Genomic DNA, 20,840 nt, shown 5'->3' on the forward strand with positions numbered 1-20,840 from the left:
TTGGGAAACAGCTGCGGGTGAGTCATTTAGTTCTTATATATATCTATGGGGGAAATGCTCACCTGACCTGACAGCTGACACGGAAACACGTGTGTTGATGATGCATTTGGGGCCAATTTTCCTTTGAAGCTCAATTTTGTTTGATGTGAGCTTGCCTTTAAGTTATTTATACCAGACTGTCAGCCTTACCGATAATGTTGTAGGTCTGCTTCTTGTAGTTTATGATGAATTAATATGTATATAAATCCTTTTTTTTTTCATTCTTTCATACCATGTATTGAAATCATATTGTGCTATAAGATGTGGTTTTCTACATCGTTTTCTACAAAATAATTGAAGGGATATTACATCACAATGCTGTTAATGTTTTTGAGTTTTGATGGTGAGGTGACCCCTCACCGTATGTAAAACTGGACTATGGATTGTACATTAAATAAAGACAAGTGGACTCATACACCTGTGCTTTGACCTTTGTTGGTGGCCACAGTTAAGTAGTCAAACAAAAGCTGAATTAACAATAGACCACATCTTTTTAATGAGTACAGCAACAAAGAAACAAATCAGTCATGGATACATCTTGTAGGTAAATATTTATATATTTTATTACCATACCAGTACACACTTCAATAATTAATCCACATACAAAAAGCATAGGAAATAATTTGTTACCAAATTTATGTTGTGCAAGATGAAGTGAGGCTTCATTTTCTGTGTCTTTGAAATAAGTTGATAAGTCAAGTCTCGTTTTCAGTCCAGTTGTAATGATAATATGTTAAATATGTGCTAGTACTCATTACGCAGTACACCAGGAGGCTGCAACACGGTACACTGTGAAAGGAGGTCATCAGCGTGAGGTTAAACTAGTCAGTATAAATAACTTACAAAGGTTTGAAATGCACTATGAAAAGAAAACAAATTTGGGTCCCAGACACATAAGGCAGAACCTTTAAATCATCACTGTCATCATCACATGCTACAGCATAATGCAGATCTTGCACTAACACTGCAGGGTCCCTTTGTTCATATTGCTTCATGCTACATGTCTATATAGTGAGAGCCTGCAGCTACTTTGGTGAACATGTGATGGAAAGATGATGAGGAGTGCTCTTGTTTTACCACAACCAACCAGAATTTGACTCGTAGACGTGGTTTGACTACTTGTTACCACACGCTATGGGGAGAGGGGAGAGCGACAGCAGTGACACCGTCAGTGTGTATGCTTCTTTTTTTGTGTGTGATTCAGCATGTGCCACTTCCTCCTACATTAACCCTGTGGTCACATACAGTACGTAAGAGGGCAAACTCTACACTCTGTCCTTCACTGGTTTATGGACAAACACAAAATTTGGTAAACCATTGATAATCCATGATAATGATAAGGTCAGTGTTAAGGTCACATGATGCTACATAACTTGCCTTTCAATAGGCAACATCAAGGCAACGCCAACACCTCTGTGTGCCTTGTCCAGTCACTCTTGTCCTTGGCCCCCACTCCTTTGCTCTCATAGACTCTCCTGCTGTCTCCCCTGCTCTCACAGTCCCGTCTTCACAGTTTCTCTTTGTTATTTTCCTTGTGTGGTGTCAGTTGTTCAGTAGCACGTTTGCCAGAGATTGGAGGTTCTCTCTCTTCTCATACAGGTACATCTGGGTTTCCCAGAGCATGTCCACCAGGACGGCATCACTAACCTCATCCAGCATCACCTCCTGTGACAGCTGGGGGCTTAATCTGCACAAAAGACAATAAATACAGAGTGCACAATAAATGCAAAGTGCACACAAGACAATAAATACAGAGTTTTATGCAGAGTTTCACATTTGTCAGGGTCAAACTGGTCACTTTAATCTGTTTTCACTGCACTTAGGTGATTACGAATGAGACAAATTGTAACAGATAACAAAAGCCACATGTTCAAATAAAAATGGTATGAGGATCATTCTACACGCACTGAGCGATTCTTGGTGGTTCAAATTAGTGATTATTCTGAGTTTAGTGACACTGAGGAGGAAATGACTAACAACATCTGATGTGATAAAACTGCAGTCATGCTTTGTGTCATGTCCCTGTTGCAACATTTTAAAAACTTAAAAATGATTGCATGAGAGACGAAGGGAAGTGAGATGGTGGTGATAAAGACAACGAATGAGCGCAGGCTCAATCAGATAAACAGGACTGAAGCTGCAGTGGGCGGGAAGTGGTTGATGATCAGCTGACCTGTGATAAACGGTGTCGATCATTTCACACCAGGCTCTGGCCCTGTCCACCGCACAGCCATCAGAGTCTGTACACTGTTCAACACAATTTTACAATTAGGGTTAATTCATTATTATTAGAAAATGAACTACAACTATCAATTAAGAGTCCAATAGTTTTGGATTTAACTACAAAACGAAGCTGAACTTACACAGTCCACCAGCATCTTGCCCAGTTCCTTCGCTCCAACAAAGCTCTTGGCCAGCTCCAGAGGATTGGAGGGCCGGAAAACGTCCACAGAGCTCACCACCACCTGAGGGGGTTTACCTGGAGACACGGAGGAGCACATACAGATTATAAAATACATGATATCATAAAGACCCTCCTTGCAATTCAACCCCTAGAAGAGAAAATAACTTGGAGAGGTGTTTTACTTGAGTTTTGTTTTTTAGAATACTCTAATGTGACTTAACAAATCAAATTTTATTTGTGTGGCACTTTTCATACATAAAAGCAACACAAAGTGCAAACCCAATACAAACCCTGACGCTCTCCAGCAGGCTGTTTGAAAGCCGCCTCCTCCTGTGTTTTAGATATAACCTGTGGTATGGTTAAAAGGCCAGTGCCGGAAGACTTCAGGGGCCGCAAGGGTTGATATGGTTTAAAGTAGGTCAGATAAAAAAGAGGGCCCAAGACTGTTAAGACATCGAAAAACTAGTAAAAGAACCTTAAAATTGATCCTGACAGGTTAACAGGTTTTAAATAAAGTATAAGATGTGTTTGCAAATTTAGTTAAAGGGGGGAGGAGTAATTCACAGAAGAGCTTTGTAAGAGATGATGATATAGATTTCTTCTGTTGACTGAACTTTGTATGAAGTTAATCGACAAATTAAGACTATTCATGACATGGCAATACATTTTAAAGTATCTTCACTTTACAGTACTTATATCGCCTAAACCTTTAGCACAGTACTGGTTATGTTTGCATGTGCACTATATTCATTGATATAATTAAAACTGTTACGTGAGCAGATAAACAAACTGATACACAACACAAAGACATCCTGAGGTGTGAATATACAGTGGTAATGTTCACAACAAGCATAAAAAAATAATTTTAATATTATAATATATAATACATGTAATGTATGTGTGACGGGATGGTTTACCTGTGCCGAGGGAGACCACTATTCCCAGCTTCTTGACTTCCTCTGCATGGCTCTGAGGCGGGAGGGTTTAGAGAAGTTGAGAAGGGAATTAACTTTACAGATCTATTTGGGTTAAGAGATTGAATGTGCACTTAATGGAGGACCAAGGGAGAAACAACGATAGCGCAGTGTGCTGTAGTTGTTACTTTGCCTACCTCTGCTTTTAAGGCTTTGTTGTACTGATGGACTTCCGACATGGCGTCCAGTGTTGGGTTGTTGGCCAGCAGCCCTCCGTCCAGGAAGCGGCCCATTGGTCTGAAGTAGGTGGGAGCGGCACCGCTGGAGCGGGCGGCACGCCACACAAGTTGTTCTGAGACGAAGACATGAAGGTGAAAATCAGAGACTTGGTTTGCTGCATTTATTTGCTGCTGTGCTATTAAAAATATCTATAAGTGGTTATTTTCTATTTTATTGAATTTATTTGTGAGGTTTTCAAACTGTAGGTGACAAAGATTCAATTCTTCGTGATGCTTGTTCCTTTCAAGTGCTCTTTGGTCTCATTCACACACACCCACACACCTTCGTCTGTCACCTTCCTACGCTTTCTGGGCGGCTCCTCTGTGTATCCTACTATCAACACATCCTCATCCTCCCATCCTGTAATAACAACACGGCTGGAGCTCAAACAACACACGACAACTGCACTTTGTCATGGATACAGTGACTTATAAACCCAGAAGTTTTCTTTTTTCATGTTTCACTCCCTGGACAAAGACTGTGACAAACGCATCATAGGGTTTAGTCAAGTGTTAGGATGCTTCGGTGCCATCTAGTGGTTTTATCACTGAACTCCACCATCGATCCAGTACTACATTTGAAGACTGTGAATTGTGAATGAATTACCTTGTGGGGTGGTGAGAGGCTTGAATGTGGCAGTGGTGGCATACGGGGGCTCTTTGTGGATGGAGGGAGGGTTATAGTTCCTGAAGATATGCAGCTCGCCTGGATGTCTGTCTGCCAGCACACTGGTCACCATCACCCTGGGAGAAAAGAGGAATTCAGTCAGGGTAGAGGAAATGTTTCCCTTTCTTCACTGACTTTTCTAACATTTCTAACCATCACACTCTTTTCAGCAAAGACGTGTGGTATTTAAAGCTGCTTGATGTAATTTTTCCCAGCAGTAGAAACAAAGGAAAAATGGTAATTACCACAAGGAAGAAATAAAGTCTACTTTATGAGAATTTACTGGCAGAAGACGGGGAAAGTTCGGTTTTATATCTATGGTAACATGGTGCTGCTGGTGCTACCGAATTCTCTAACATTAAAGCACTTCACCACTTTCTGGTGAATACAGCAGCATCATGCAAAAGTTTGGGCAGCTCTGGTCAAAATTTCTGTTAAAATGAACAGTTCAGCACATGGAAGATGAAACAATCTCCAAAAGGCATGAAGTTAAACATGAAACACTCTTTTGAAAATATTTTAAGCAATATCAGTGTATTATTTTTGTTTTCTACAATTTTAGAGTGAAAACGGGAAACAACGCAGCAGCCTGCAAAAGAATGGGAAACCCAGGAGACTTGAGCTCTCAGATAACTTTGACCAAGGTATCAGACAAGATATTTACTATTTACACGCTGTGATAGTTTACAAAGGGGGGGGTACGAGCTACTAACTATGCAGGGTGGCCAAACCTTTGCTGCCGGCCCTTTTTTCTTTTCTGTCATTTTGTAAATGGAAAAGATGGAAAAAAGATATACTATGTATATTGTAAAAGGAATGGGTCTGTGTAACTTTATGCCTTTTGGGGATCATTTCATCTTCCACTTGCTGAACTGTTTACATTAACAGACATTTGGACCAACCAACCTTTGCATGACACTGTACATCTGAGCTGAGCATTTTCTACTGCCTTGACAACAGTTACCTGGGATACTGGACGTCCGACATCTTGGTGTTCTCTCCAAACTCTTTTTTCAGGAAGTCCTCCAGCGGCGCAGATTCATATGGTCGTGACCCCTTGAACACCTGTTCCTTCATCCTGAAGTACAAGCAGCGCAGGTACTCCATGGACTTACCTACACGTAAAAAAACAAAAAAAACAATCTGTGACTACACTGGTGATGATATTTCATGAAAACAATGTGACGTGTGGGAGGAAACACACAAACCATGTACTATTGCAAGGGCCAGGATGCCCCCCGTGCTGGTGCCAGCAACCCAGTCAAAGAGCTCCCTGGTGGGTCGACCGGCCTCTTTCTCCAGAGCGATCAACATCTGGATCAACACCAGCCCTTTAATCCCTCCTCCATCCAGACACAGCAGTCTGTCCATCCTGCAGAAGAGGAGAAACCAGGTTTTTTTTTTTTAAATATTGCAACACTCAGGTACTGAACAGCAATTTCAGCTGTTAAATATTCTTTCTACATGTTTTTTTTTTTACAATGGATAAATATCCATTATTATTATCCATCCACCTTAGATAAAGCTGCCCTGACTTCAAACTCTTCCCCTTTGCTCATAAACGTAGGGATGCACAATAACTCTTCTTTTCCATCAATAACAATAACTTCCTGCCTCTCATAACCGATATCATTTTAATAGTTTAAATACACACCAGAAAGGCAAAGATGTAGTGAATAAAGATTAATTTAACTTAAGACAGTAATATAACCGACATCACTACTGTAATCACAACAAAAACAGGAACCATTATGACTGTTCAAAAATCAATATTTATGGTATTATTGTTTCAAATCAACTCAGGGGGGAAATAGACTGAAAATGAGCAAAATCAAGGCAATGCTGGCTAATTACAATTGGCAAAAAAATGTCATTATGGGACTTATCTGTGTTTCATCATATAATAAGTAGGTTTTCTACAGTTTAAAATATAACAATACACATAATCATCGGCCAATTTCAGGCTGTACCAATAGTTATTGTGCATTCCTACATAAAAGTAGCAGTATTTTCCCAATCCACTACTCACCTCTTTTTCTCCACTTTGGGTCCGTCCACTTCAGATGAGCCTCTGTTTATCGCACCGATTGCAGCTCCCACAAACATGATGTCCTCAAACCCTGTCAGCCAATCACAACAGCTATTGGTACGACATCAGTACACAGGGCACACGGTAAAGACAGGAGAACAAGAGGGGTCGGTAGGTTTTCTACAAGCAACATGGGATGTTACATATGAATTGAAATGAAGTTTGGGATAATTATTGAATTTTACCACTGATATAACTGGCAGTTGTTTTATCTATTAAACTCTGGTCAATTCAAGTTGAAAAAGGTTCAAATAATGTTAAAAAACAATACAACTATCCTTCTACTATTTATACAATCAGTATAACCTGGCCTCCTCGGATATTTTTCAGCGTCTATATGACTCAAGGTATAATTTACCCTTTTCACAACACACTTAAACACACAAAATAAAAACACAATATTCTTTATACTATAAAAGAGCACTAAACTTAAAGAGATAGTTCAAACTTTTTGGCAAACTGGCCCATTGCCATAATCCCTATAGTCATAGCAGTAGGTTTGTTACCTTTAATGGTCGGTGCAAGCTATTTTTAGAACGAGCTGCTCAGAGCTACAGAGCGTTACGAGACAAGAGTTGTTTTAGAGTTAAATTCATGCAAAACAGCTGATGCGCATTCCCGTCTGGAGCAGTTTTTCGGCAAGCATTCTCTGCATTTGCCTCGAAAACAACTCTGTCTCATAACGTTTTGTTATTATCTCTAACGTGGTGAATGTGAAGGTCACAACTTGTCCACCAGAGCGTTGTGGAGTTGTTGGATTGTGTATTTGATGAGTTTGATGAGGGAAACCAAGAAATCCCATTAGCCTCCGTAGCGTAGCTCTGAGCAGCTCATGGCTCTGCTCCGCCGTTCTAAAAATAGCTTGCACCGACAATTAAAGGTAACAAACCTACTGCTATGACTATAGGGATTATGCCAATTTGCCAAAATGTTTAACTATCCCTTTAAGGTGCATTTTTTTTAATACTTTAGAGATTTAAGTTTTATAAATCAACACAAAAACATGTTGCAGTCCAGAGAAAATGTAATTTATCTGCCAAACTATAAAATTTAAATCAAATATAAAAATATTGATGTAAAGCATAAAAGAGGTCTCGAGTAGAAGCTGAGACATTTCAATCAGAGAAAGGCTGAGTGAGAGAAAAGTGAAGGGGAGATAAAGGTGAGGGACGGTGGTGTTACCTATGCTTTGAGACTTGGCCTTGTAGGAGACGGGGGGAGGACTGCCGGGGGAGGGAGGGAGGCAATTCTGGACCCCTACACTACACAGCATGTCCAGCAGTATCTTTCTATTAGGACCTTTCATGTTAATACAAAAACACACACGCAAGCACATATGTCAGACATGCACGCACACACACACCACAACATTAGAGGAAAAAGAGAGAGAGAGAGAAAACAGATCGAGAGAGAGAGAGAGACAGCAAGAACAGGAGCAAGCTGTTAGCCATCATCATGCATTTCAAAAACCTATAAATAACAAGACTGAATTCAATTTACATTTCAAAGTTAGCTCAGTACATACCAAACCACTTTCAGGCAGAACACATGCTTTTAAATGAGACTACAGACGTCAGGCTAGATCAGACAGGCTTGTTAGACGAATGTGTTATATACACTTCATTTCAAGTAGTTCACTACTGAAGCTCGGAGATCCTTTAGTTTAGAGATCCTTACATTTTTAACCCTGTGTTCCTGAGTTAACCCCCATACACCCTCCTCTTCCTCCTCCTCCTCCTCCTCCTCTTCGCTCTCAGTTTAAACTTCACGTACCTTTGCTGGTGCGGGCGGCGATCAGGCCCGGAGTTTCTCCCAGGTCGTTGTGGATCATCACATCAGCACCGAACACGATCAGAGCTTTGATGAGGTCTATGTGGTCCATCTAAAGAGCACAGCAGCATGCACATGAGGTAACACAACATTACATACTAGAATATTTAATTTTTAATAAAAATTACATATGCATTCCCACACTGTGAATCATTTTCCATCTTGAAATAATCACATCAGAGGAGAACAAAAAACCTAAGTTGAATACAAAACCCCAGTCAAACATCTATTATCTTTTTGTGCTTTTTCACTGTTTCAATCACTCATTTTACAGTTTTCACTGGGCAGACAAGTGTTTTTTCTTTCTTATTATCTTATTTATTTATACCTATTATCTGGTACTCCTGTACTTGTATTTATGTCATATTTATATTTTTTTTTCTAAAATGGTTACGGTATTATCTATCTATCTATCTATCTATCTATCTATCTATCTATCTATGCATATATCTATCTTTCTATGTATCTATCTATCTTTCTATCTATGCATCTATCTATCTTTCTATGTATCTATGTATCTATCTATGTATCTATCTATGCATCTATCTATCTTTCTATGTATCTATGTATCTATCTATGCATCTATCTATATTTCTATCAGGGATGCAAACAGCGCGCCGAAAAGCGAAACTCGCTTTTTTCATGACCAATTAGGTGACTTGTGTGAATCGTTCAGATCCGAAGAGTTTTTGTTTTGAGGGGAGGGAGGGGGGGGGTGGTCTCAGCTTGGGTCAGTAAAATGTTTTTCTAACAGGCTGACAGTGACAATCACGTGAAACTGAGGCGAACTCATTCATGGTTGTCTCTGATTATACTGATAACAGCCGACCTCCAATGTGGACGCGCGACATGCGTGCTCATTAAAGCTGCGCGTCCGCGTGCATTCGGTGCGACGGCAACGCCGTTTTCCCCCTCCTATTCCTATCCATCTATCCATCCATCCATCCATCCATCCATCCATCCATATAAAGACATAAGGAGTACAGATACAGACCTTCATGGCCAGGTGAAGGGCCGTGTTCCCGTCCTGGCCCTTCAGGTTGGCGTTGGCTCCGTGGGTGAGCAGCACCATGGCGGCCTCGAAGCGACCTCTCCTGGTCAAGATGTGCAGGGCGGTCTCTCCGGTCTTACTGAGGTAGTTCACTAGACAGCCGTGCTCCAGCAGAATACGACACAGCTGCCACACAGAGGGAGATCGAGATTATGTTTTAAATTATAAAACATTCATTTTAATCCTTATGAACTCCTTCTGAGATATTTCTGATTCCTAACACTGACGTCTTGGTTTGGAGTTCAGAGCGCTGGTGTCTCCTCACAGAGGTCGTCGACAGTCAGACATCCATTAATATTTCATCAAAGCTTTAACGCGTTCACATCTCTGGATTTTATACGACTAGAATGAAAATATACTCGTTTTAGATTTCTGAAGGAATATTTTTTTTCACCTCTGCTGTTTTGGCCCAGTGGAGAGGCGTCCCTCCGTACAAGGAGTCTTCGGCCTGGAGCTGATTGGGGTCGGCTTTGAGGATCTCCTCCACGCAGCTGGCAGACACACAACACAAAATTAAAGGAGGACTCGTTACTCTAATTTAACTCAAGTGTATAATTCAATATCTCAAAATGAAACTGCACAGAATCCCCTGTCTTCAGATTTTTAATTTTAGTAACCCTGTTTAAAAACAGAAAACATTTTTGTGTCTTAAAGGGAGAGTTCAGTTTTTTGGAAGTGGGGTTGTGTGAGGTACAAATGGCCGCTAAGTATCATATCTGCAGTCGCTGAGGAATACTGAGTGAGTCCGTTAGTCCCAGATAAACAGTTAAAAATTGTATATAATGTAACTGATTATTATGAGATGGGATTTGATGAAGGCGTCAAAAATATGTTATTAGTTTGCATCTGTTCACTGCCTCAGTCTCTGTCAAGTACCTCATACAACCCCACCTCAAAAAAAAAGTGAACTATCCCTTTAAGCAGGACCGTCACAGTGTCACGGTGCATTTCATTAATATAAACTTCAATTTAATTTAAGTAGCCTACAGTAGTTAAATAAAAAATGTAATTCACATTTGTTCAAGCACTATTTAATATCATAATACATAGGGCTGACCAAAGGCCAATTTATGCTTCATATGTTGGTTATAATACAGAACAGGTTGTTGCTCGTGTCTGTTGATTAAAAAAGTTGAAATATTTACATGTTTGTCTATTCTGGGTCACATTAGAAGTCATCAAATTTCAGGCCAAAGCCAGTCAAGTGTTTAGGGTGTTTTTATTGCTCTCAAATGTAAACATGGGTCACGTTTGACTCTCAACATTATTCTAGGGTTAACCCCTTAGAAGCCATCTTCAGCTTCTAATGTATGCTGGGCCCACCGGTGGGCCAGTGAATTAAATAAATACATATGTGTTACATAAACATTTTTAATTTTGCTCTCAAATTCCATTTTGTGCCCCCAAATAGCACATGTGCTCCTTGGGAAAAATGGTACCGTAGAGCCCTGCCTTTAGGCACAAATTCTTTGATTGCTTAAGAACACTCTTTACTCTGAGGAAGGCCATATTTCATCACCTCCTGTAGCCAACATTAATACCAAATGTTATTTATCTGAATTTTTAAATGCGAGTTTCTGAGATTAACTCTTACAGACAAACTCGATGAGAGTACAGACGTCCATCTATCATCAGAGCTCTTCGTCTAAAAGCGGCAGAAACCGTTCTGTTGTGTTATTTAGTGTTTCTGAGGAAATCACAGAAACACTTCCAGCTCTGGCCGGGATGCTGTTGTGCAACAACTATAAGAAAAGTCAGTAATTCAATCCTGACAGCTGACGTGGTTGAAGAAACACAGCGAGTGAGATGGTGCAACACTGCGTCTGGCCGTGGCCTGATCTACAGAGACCGTTAAAAGTTGTATCAGCTGTTTCACCACAAGCAGCAGAACAGAGAGAAGAAACAACTGCATGTTGACTGAATCATCACCCTCACCCTTTCCCCTACTCACCCCTTCTCGCTGTACTTCATGGCGCTGTGGATAGGGTAGCCGGTGCCGCCGATGACGTCGCACTTGGCCCCGCCGTCCAACAGAGCTTTGACGGCCTCCACGCGGCCCAGGCGGCAGGCAACGTGGAGCGGCGTCTCCCCGTGGTTGTTCAGCTCATTCACGCCCGAGCACAGCCGCGAACACAGGACCTGGATGGTGTTAAAGTTTAGAAACAATAAAAGATGGCAACACAGTTATAGTACGACTTACACACGTCCGTTTATTAGTATGTTTTTATGTGATTTTATGCGTCTGATGGGTTTGAATATGGTTTTCATGTTTTGAGCCCAAACTGAAGGCAATTTTCTTTCACTATGTGATGGACAATAAAGCTTTTTGAATCTTGAAGCTGAGACGCACCTGGATGACCTGAGGAGAGTCCTGCTTGGCGGCGCAGTGCATGGGCGTCTCCCCGTTGCGATCCTTGATGTCGGTGCGAGCCTGGCTTTCATCCAGCAGCTCCTTCACACACACCGAGTCGCCGCGCTCACACGCCCGATGCAGCGGCGTCTGACCGGACGCGTCCCGAGCGTTGATCTGACTGGAGACAGGCAGAGCGGCGGCGGTGGGTCACTGATCATTCACCTTTATTTGTGTGAGGGTTTAAAGTTCTGTGTTGTGCACATTTTTCATGTTTCAGTACAAAGCAGAAGCTAAAATGTTTCTTATCAGTTCAGCGCTGAATGACGAGCTGCCTTGAAAACCCTTTGTTTTTGTTTTGTTTTTTTGTAGTGCTGACAAATTTAATGCGTTCATTTTGGCGATTAATTTTAAACATTTAACACAGCAAAAAAAAATGTACGCAGTTAACGTAGTTTTGTTTACTTAGGGTGGCAGCTGAGCTGACCCAATAGCAGTTAAGCAGCTAAAAAGCAGTTTTTATTCCTGCTGTAGAGCTACGTCACTTTATTAAGTTTTAATATTTGATTAATCACACAATTTTCTGTAAGTAATCGTCATGATTAATTACAGAAAATTGTGTGATTAATTAGTAATTCTTTTTTTTTTTTTTTAATAATGTTTTTATTATGGTTTTTCCATAAACATACAAACTGAACACATTACAAACAAGCAAAAAAAAATTGCATACAATTATATAGGTGTATTGTGGGAGGTGTCATAGCACCGGAGTAGAGGAGGATTAGTCAGGAGAGCTCAGTCCATTGCAATTGACAGTGATGCAACAACTAACCATTTCAAGAGAAAAGTTGTTTTATTTTAATCGATTGACAGCCCTAGTTTTATGTTTTATGTGGCAAGGCTATGTTGACACAATGTGGTAACGAAGGTCAGACAGGGACAGATTTGAAAGTTATTTCTTGTTGGTTGTGTAAGTGATTCACACTGACCAAGAAAACGCCCAAAATGTTCCTTGAATTTCTCTTTCATTACGTTCATGTTTCCCCATTCAGACTAAATTTCCAAACTACACTGTTTCTTGTTTTGTTTTTTTAATTAGAAAGCATTTTATAAGATGTCCTCAGCGCCATTTTGCTAAATTCTGATGACAAATGTACCAATTTAATGTCTCAGTTAAGACAAAACAAAAACCAACTGCTGCAAAAATGAAAGAAATTGACTTAAAAGTGACAAGTTTTGTAGTAATGTCATGCGATTCGTAGCTTTCTAAAGCTAAAGCTCTGTTAACATGATAAGCAGTCGTTAGTATTTGTTGTTTTGTTTTCATGCAGCTCATACAGACCAGCAATTAATGCCTCGCTGATGAAAGAAGCTTATGTGTTACTGGCCTCTCTCTTCATGCCATTGTTTATTGATGCACTTATTCAACCCACTGTTATACTTCACAGCCTGTTTGTGTCGGTGTGTGTGATGGTAAACTGGGCTGTTAGTGTAAGAGATATTATGAAAACATCCTTTTGTGACTCGAGCCGTTTTTAAAAGCCACATCCTCTCTCTTACCTCTGGACATAGTTGTGTTTGAGACACTCCCTCAGGCCCGTCTCCACGGCGATGTGGGCAGAGCTCCAGTCCTGGTGGTTGCGGATGCAGTCCACGATCGGCTGGGCGGTTTCGGCCTTCAGAGAGAGCGTCTCGTAGAAGGGCCGAAGCTTGAGGGCGTACTGCGGAAACCAGTTCATGGCGTCCTCCTCTGACGCCACCTGAAACAGCCTGGTTCAGGCCGCACAGAGGTCACACGGTCACGTTACCAAGAACTCTGACAGGAAATCTAGCTGAGAGGACCGTCACATCAATAACCACAAACCCTCCAGCAAACATGAGCCTCTCATGTGAAGTGAAAAATAGAAGAAGAAAAAAACTAAACCACTATAAATTGCATTCCATCATGCAATACAACCCACCACTTCAGCACTTATGCACTTTATTACCCAAAACGAAACTCTTCTGGTCCCGCTACCTGTGTGGACTACTTCATTATCCACAGTCACTTTGTAAATTACCTGTATGTTTATTATAACTTGTGTCTCTCAATGTGTTTTTCATTGTTATTGTTGCCTTGTGTTCTTTACTTTTTTTATTATGTGTAATGTTGTATTGTTTTGAACTGTTTTTATGTTATTGAATAATAAGAATTAATAGCATCCTGCTATAATCCAGCATATTTACATGTTCTTATGTCCATTAACGTGTACTGTCCCATTCAAATAAACAAAAAATCATTTGAAGCTTTTCTTGCTGCAGCGGTTGCATGACTTCTTTTCACTTCAAAAGACATTTTAAAATCTAATTTGCCTTTACAAGAAAGCTAAATGAGATTAAATATATTTATGTACCTATATCTACCAACCCAGTATCTGTTCATATTCATTCATTGTAGCCCTCAAATTTAAAAGGTGTCTTTTCTATGATTTTTCCTCTTACTTACTAACTTATATTTACATTAGCAATACAAATGTTTGTAGTTGTTGTGATGGAGAGATACAGGAGATGAATACTTTTAATTCTTCTAATAGATGAGCTGCCTGATGAATACATTTCCCTTTGGGATGAAAAAAGTTATTCATATTCTTATTAAGACACTAGTTTTAATAATAACTAACGATTCTATGCTGACTAGTACGAATGTCGTAAATTTTAAATGTAACTAAAGCTCGCCGTCTCTCTTTACAACATCACTATGGCAGATTGAACTTTTGGTTTCACTTTTAAAACTGGCACAGTTTCATTATTTAAATCTGGTTTTGAGACTGAATGGCTGACGACGCTGACTCATTCAAGATAAAGGTGCCTTGATTTAGTTAAGCTCCTTTGTTAGGTAACAGTGTAGGTCAATAGTGGGTTAAAGTAAATCAATGAAACTAAAACCAAACAACCAAAAACACACACACTCATCTGATCATTACAACCTACTCCAGCGTCTGTATTTCACAACAAAATGACACCATGTGATCAATACTGACCTCAGGACGACATTGGGTGTCTCGGGACACATGAGGAGACAGTCCCATGACTGGCACTGGTTGTTCCGGTACAGGACGATGCGTCCCTCCTCCTTCTGCAGCACTTTGCCTCCTCCACCGTAGTCGGACAGCGGCACATCGCGGACCCGGTACGGGTTGGTGAAGAGTGTCGACACAGAGGAGACGGTGTCCAGCAGCCGGCCGAGGAACTGCATCGTTACCTGGGAGTAAAACAGGAGCAGGGTTTAGGGACGACTGAGGTAGTTTCTTATCGACTAAACACAACCGGTTTTCTGTTCTGTCACATGCAGAAATTTGGTGGTGGAGGCATAGAGACATGACACTATGGCACTTTATGGTGCATTAGAGCACTTTTGGAGCTGGAGACTTGAATGGCTTTTGATGATACATTGATTTTTAATTCACTGTTTTAATTTTTAACTTTGATTTCTATTGCGTGTATGTTTTTATTGTGTGTGAGAGCAGCTGACCACTGTTGAATTTCCTTCAGGATCAATAAAGCATCTATATGTCTGTCTGTCTGTCTGTCTATATGACTATCTATATATATGTCAGTCTATCTGTCTGTCTATATTTTTGTCTATCTATCTATCTAGCCTATCTATCAGATGAGGCTCTGTCCCCTGTTTGCTGGCTGCTCCTGTAGTGTTGCTGTCAACAGTGATGAATCATTTATCTTACCCGCAGGTCGGGTTATAACCACCACACGAATAGCAACAAGTGTAATATATCCCTAATATTGCATATCATAACCCAGAAAACCCCCCAGTCTCTGATTAACTGTTAGGTAAGTGGGACTGGGTGAGCAAACCGAAAGTATCAAAGTATTTATTGGACGGTTAAGCTAATTATACCATGTTTATATGTAGCTCAGCTCAGTTATCAACAACCAGGCTGTCAACGCCCCACTTCCTGTACAATATAAGACCCCTATTGTTTTGAAGAAGTGAAAGCCGACTCTGAATGAGTTTCGGTTTTAATTTAATTAATTGAAAAAGATGAACAAGTGGTTTCATTCATGCTGCTCACGAGTTCCCTGATGTCCTGAATCAATTTGACACGAAACCAGCCGCTAAAAGCCAGCAAAACCAGTCCTTATATTAATGTTTTTAAATGAAATAAACCCCCCTAAAACAACTCTGAGCATCTATAGTACACTTTGCGACTCGTCAAGGTAAGATAATCGCATTACGTAGCAGAAAAACCCCGTCAGTCCGTGCTCACCTGCTAGCTGTCCTCTGCTGCTGCTGCTGCTGCTGCGTTGACTTCTGACAGCGACGTCAACAACCGACGCTGCACGCGAACTTGCTACAAAGCGTGATTGACGTCAGCTCCGGCCAATCAGAGTCCAGAACCAGGAGCGAGGGGCGGGGACTTCTAGGCGAAGTGGGCGGGGCTTGTGACATGGAAGCTGCTGGGGGTTTCTTCACATTATAAAGACCCCAACAGCAAAGAGGAGATGTTTCTAGTTAGTTTCCATTATTTAAATTCTCTCTTTCTTTCTTTTTAATGGCAAGTACAAGGCAAGGCAAGGCCATTTTATTTGTATAGTCCATTTTAACAAGCAATTTGTCTCAAAGGACTTTACACAACATTACAATGTCCTCTGCCCTTAGACACTTCCTCACATCGACTGAGGAAAAACTCCCAAGAAAATCCTTTTAACAGGGAAAAAGTTGGAGAAATGTGTATTTATAGCCTATATCTGCAGCTTATATTATCTTTCCAGAACATGCACTTCAACTGTAGCAGCAATGTCTATAGCTCAACCTTTGCTTTGTTTTTGTTGGGCTTTTGTTGTGTTTTGTCAACTACTTCAATTTAGATTAATTTGTTTAGATTGGGGACAGCACGTATTAATGGACATTCTACACATGTAAATATGTGACTGTTGCTGTGTGTGATTGACATTAAAAGAAAGTATTATACCTATAGTGCTGTCGGTTTTCTGCACACATGTAAAGGCCAGATTATAGCCATGGCTAATTTCCGTCTGTAGTCCCCAGGCAGGTTGTTGTAATAGTAAGAAAGACACATGAGAAATACATAGAAGAACCAATGAAGACCAATACAAAGGAAACACACTAACGAATTAATAAAGTCTTAAGTATTTGTATATTATACGGGCCATGACAGCACTTGCACTTGGCATATTATTCTCCTGTACCATGCACCACAGTCTTACAAAAAGTTAATAAACTAAAAACATTTAATGATTTTAAGCGTATTATAAAGAATGCAGTGAGGGAGGAGTGTCATTGTTTTTCTGGTGTGAACTGTATGTGAGTATCTGAGTTTTTGTTTTGTTGTTTATTGTAGACTATGTCTTGTATGGGCTGATTTTAATTCTCAATGGGATTTACCGGTTAAATAAGGGTGAATAAATAAATCAATAAATACAAATACAAATCTATTTTGTTATGAATAATGGACTATTGTGTCTTGATCTGGCATTCAGTGAAACTTCAGAGGTGTATCTGATCCCAGAAGTGTAACAGTGAAGTTGGATCGGTGGTAAGGAGGGGCAGAAAAAAAGCCTGGCATTTAAACATTTTATTTATCTGTTTAATTTTTTTCACATTTTCAGAAAATGTCACACAAGTCATGGTTTACAGGGTGTAATTTCAACTAATTTTTAAGATATCATAATCAAGAAATACATATATGATCTTTTATGGATATGATTGGATATGATTATGTTTTAATGAGTTTCATAATTATGTTTATACTGCTGGTAGTATACAACAGCATCTTAATCATTCAAAGTGGGCAATGATATGACAAATGTGTCTGTATGTAGACAATCAGTGTTTCTGAGAATGAGAGCTGCATGGTTCTCATAATCTTGTGTTTTCAGTTTCAGTTTTACAAATGTGCTGATGAGTACATGGATAAAGTGTACGCTTGTAAAGTTTTATTGTTGTTTTATTGCACTTATTATAAACTAATAAATCTTCACTCTGAAAACAAAACTTATTTACACTTTTACATTTACATTTATGTAAACAGACACTTGCTTCTTTTTGATGCACCAAGTCACAGAAGTGTATAGGAGCCTGGTGAGATGGATTCTTGCTTGCATGAATTCAGTGGGTTTCATATTATTGTAAACAATTGTACATATTAATTAACTAATGTTAATGAGTGTGTCCAAAAAGCATTTTATAGCAAACAACAGGGACTTTTGGTGTACTGGTTGGTTTGATCCCAGTGGTTTGGTATGACGACTCTGAGAGCACTACAACTACAGCAACACCTAGACACAAATGTGAAAGAAATTCATAAAACAACTTCATCGATGTGACTTCACAGCTGCTGTAAAACCTCATAACACAGCAGAAGTGTTTTCTGAGACACAAAACATTTATCGTATGCAAGGCTACAGTTTTTATCCACTGAGGAGAGAGAACGGCAAAAACAGGTAGCTGTGTGTGCAGCCAAGAACGCCGTCCAGAAGTGTGGCGACAGTAGTGACGAGTTTGCATGTTTTGTGAATTCAAGGCAGCCGTAACTTTGTGTATTTGCAGGTGTTGTGCAAAAAGATTAACCAGTGTTTGTGCATGTTTTCACAGGTCGAAGTTACGAGTGGCCGTTATAGTGACTTTCACAGATAAATTACAGGTCGGAACTTGCCTCGCTACAAAGCGTAAGTTGGCCTTGAAGCTGATTTTACTGATTCAAAATCCTGCCTGGAACGCAGCATTAGCGAAAACGACCTGACGCAAATTTTTTTTCTGCTTTAACTAATGTTAACAGCTTTATTTAAAAGAAGTTGGCAGTACAAATAGTAATACAGGGAATGCTGTGTTCAATGAAAATACTTTTGAAGACATGTGCCAGGGGTTACAGCTTCATTAGTACAACTACGGTTGGTACATATTCCAGGTAACCCGTAGCTCGTGTTTTAATAGCCTTTCTGTTTGTCTGTGATTAGCTTCCTATATCGGCCACTTCTTTTTGAAAAACAAAAGCAAGCGGGGTTTTCGTTACCAGAATCGAACTTTCATGAATATGAAATTTTGCAAAAAATAAAAACAGATTTATTAAAAAGTAACATTTTCCTTCTTTCTTGGGATACTACGGAAGCCCTAAAGGGCCAAGTCCGTATACATTTTTTTATTATCGTTTTCTCGTGATAACGACTTATTGTTCGTATATCTCGAGATTCACGCGTTTTCCTTGGCTGCGAATTACAGCCCTTCATTTCCGTTTATCTCGAGATAACAAAGTTTGTTTTCCTGATAACGAATTGGTTAACATTTCGTTATCCCACAAGGAAAATTTTCTTCCTCGGGATAATGAATTAATCATAGAATGTGACGGAGTTGACATGGTTAGGCTAGCAACATACTTCCCCGGTGCAAATGATTGCTGCTTACGGAAGTAGCAGCTGGTTAGCCGCTGTTATGTTCGTAGCAAAAAAATTCCACTGATATTAACTGCTTTAATGAGTGTGTGTCGCGGTGATAATTTAACCGTGAAAAGTAGGCAAACACACACAACATACTGGTTGTTTTATCCGCAGTGTTGTGAGTGACGACTCTGAGAGCAGTACAACTACAGCAACACCTAGACACAAATGTGAAAGAAATTCCGCTGCATCGATAGTGGCGCCGGCACCGGGTCTGTGAAAACCTTCATAACACAGCAGAAGTGGTTGTCTGACATGATCACTCACAACACTGCGGCTGTAACAGTTGTGTGTGTTGTACAACACTGATCACGGTTAAATTATCACCGCGACACAACTAACACAGAGCGGAGTGTCAGAACTTCTAAAGTCAAGATGTGCTGAACAGTAGTGAGGTTTGCTGCTACTTCCCCGTAAGCAGAAGTGATTGCACCGGGGAAACATGTTGCTAGGCAACCATGTCAACCACACATTCTATGATTATTTCATTATCACGAGAAAACGGTCTTTGTTATCTCGAGATAACGAAATAAATTAATTCGTTATCACGAGAAAACAGACTTTGTTATCTCGAGGGCAGTTCCAGTGCGTCACGAGAAAACGATAATTGTAACAAAAATTTATACTTGCCGTGGCCCTTTTTTTGGGCCCTTCTTTGGCCTACTGATTGGTCTGCAACATGTTCCACCAAAGTAAAATAAAATCTATTGTAAAAGAGTCAATAATAAATTTGCTCCTATCAATCTGTTTCTCCTTTTTTGCTTTCTTGAACAGACTATTGATTTGTGCGATATCTGTAACACTTGAAATGTCTGTAAAGTTATGTTAAAACAAATCACAGTATGACAAAAAAAAAAGATAAATGTGCCAGGGGTCTGCCCATAGTTCATTATAGCAACAAGTGTGCGCAACATATTACAAGGTTGGACTATGGAATGAATAGCCTTTTCATTTGCTGATTAGTGATTAGTTTATTTATTTAGCACACATTTCCTTTTGGTGCAAGGAGGGAACATAAAACATAGGTTCCACCCCTATAGAACAAATTACTTTAACAAGACACATTTTTGCTAACAAAATAAAAACAGATATTAAAAAGTGCAGACATAATCAATGTTATATGAGCAGAGAAATGATATGAGAAAAAAATAAGAGATAAAGTGCAAAGTGATTCGGAACAAAGATAATATACAAAAAATTAATTAATTGAACTCATAAAAAGACAAAGTAAGGATGTGGGATATGGATACATATTTATATGAAACAGGATAGGTAGACAGCAACTTTTGGGCAAAAACTACTTTATAATTTTTCAATATGGTTAAAATGTGTGCATGGGGTTCCTGCAATAGCGACTCACAATATCTGGAACGTATTGGAGTCATTTTTATCCCATTCCCTAAACACAAGACATCAATAAACATACTTAGCATATAATATTACTTTAACTTTCTGTTATGTATTTAGTTGAGCTTAATAAGACCAACCTTTGTTTTAATTCGGATTCATTCGTATGAATATATATTAGTTCAGTGTATGCATAATAATTTTGTCATAGAGGATACTGGGGGCTGTGTCGGCCCCAGCGGGCTGTGGGCCCTTATAATTGTCATCACCTTTCCCCCCTATACGACGGCGCTGCTTTCAGGGCGTCTCTGGATTTACTTCCTAAACCCCACCCCCCCCCAAATAAAGTATTGTTTTCATTAACACTTATTGAATTAAATATTCTATTTTAGTTTAATGATGGAAAAAGCATGTTGTAA

At 39.7% G+C, this 20,840-nt stretch overlaps 1 protein-coding gene across 5 annotated transcripts; it reads right to left on the reverse strand.

The window, feature by feature from the left end:
- Positions 1-1,574: 1,574 nt before the first annotated feature.
- Positions 1,575-15,968, reverse strand: pla2g6 (phospholipase A2, group VI (cytosolic, calcium-independent)). 5 transcript variants are annotated; one of them, XR_015036331.1, is made up of 19 exons: positions 15,888-15,968; positions 14,643-14,863; positions 13,183-13,392; positions 11,623-11,803; positions 11,224-11,411; positions 9,667-9,763; positions 9,216-9,398; positions 8,165-8,273; positions 7,574-7,690; positions 6,332-6,422; positions 5,511-5,674; positions 5,267-5,417; positions 4,243-4,379; positions 3,919-3,996; positions 3,555-3,709; positions 3,361-3,462; positions 2,403-2,518; positions 2,213-2,286; positions 1,575-1,726 (listed from the first exon to the last, which is right to left on the reverse strand). XR_015036331.1 is itself a non-coding variant. In XM_085785220.1 (19 exons), exons 2-19 carry the CDS (start codon positions 14,855-14,857, stop codon positions 1,582-1,584), a joined length of 2,463 nt encoding a protein of 820 aa, XP_085641346.1. In that variant the 5' UTR covers positions 14,858-14,863; positions 15,888-15,968; the 3' UTR covers positions 1,575-1,581. The 5 variants fall into 5 exon arrangements, 4 of the variants coding, with proteins under 4 accessions (XP_085641346.1, XP_085641362.1, XP_085641354.1 ...); XM_085785220.1 differs by having other exon boundaries at positions 3,361-3,412; XM_085785236.1 differs by lacking the exon at positions 7,574-7,690 and having other exon boundaries at positions 3,361-3,412.
- Positions 15,969-20,840: the final 4,872 nt, after the last annotated feature.

Source organism: Trachurus japonicus, chromosome 1, assembly GCF_045865225.1.
Source record: "Trachurus japonicus isolate A0001 chromosome 1, Traja_1.0".
NCBI lineage: Eukaryota > Metazoa > Chordata > Actinopteri > Carangiformes > Carangidae > Trachurus > Trachurus japonicus.

Coding starts and splice junctions, on each gene's coding strand:
- pla2g6 (XM_085785220.1), bottom strand. CDS start 14,857: ATGCAGTTCCTCGGCCGGCTGCTGGACACCGTCTCCTCTGTGTCGACA. Junction 7,691..8,164: donor CGCCGCCCGCACCAGCAAAG/GTACGTGAAGTT, acceptor TTAACATGAAAG/GTCCTAATAGAAAGATACTG. Junction 1,727..2,212: donor ATCGACACCGTTTATCACAG/GTCAGCTGATCA, acceptor TCTTTTGTGCAG/ATTAAGCCCCCAGCTGTCAC.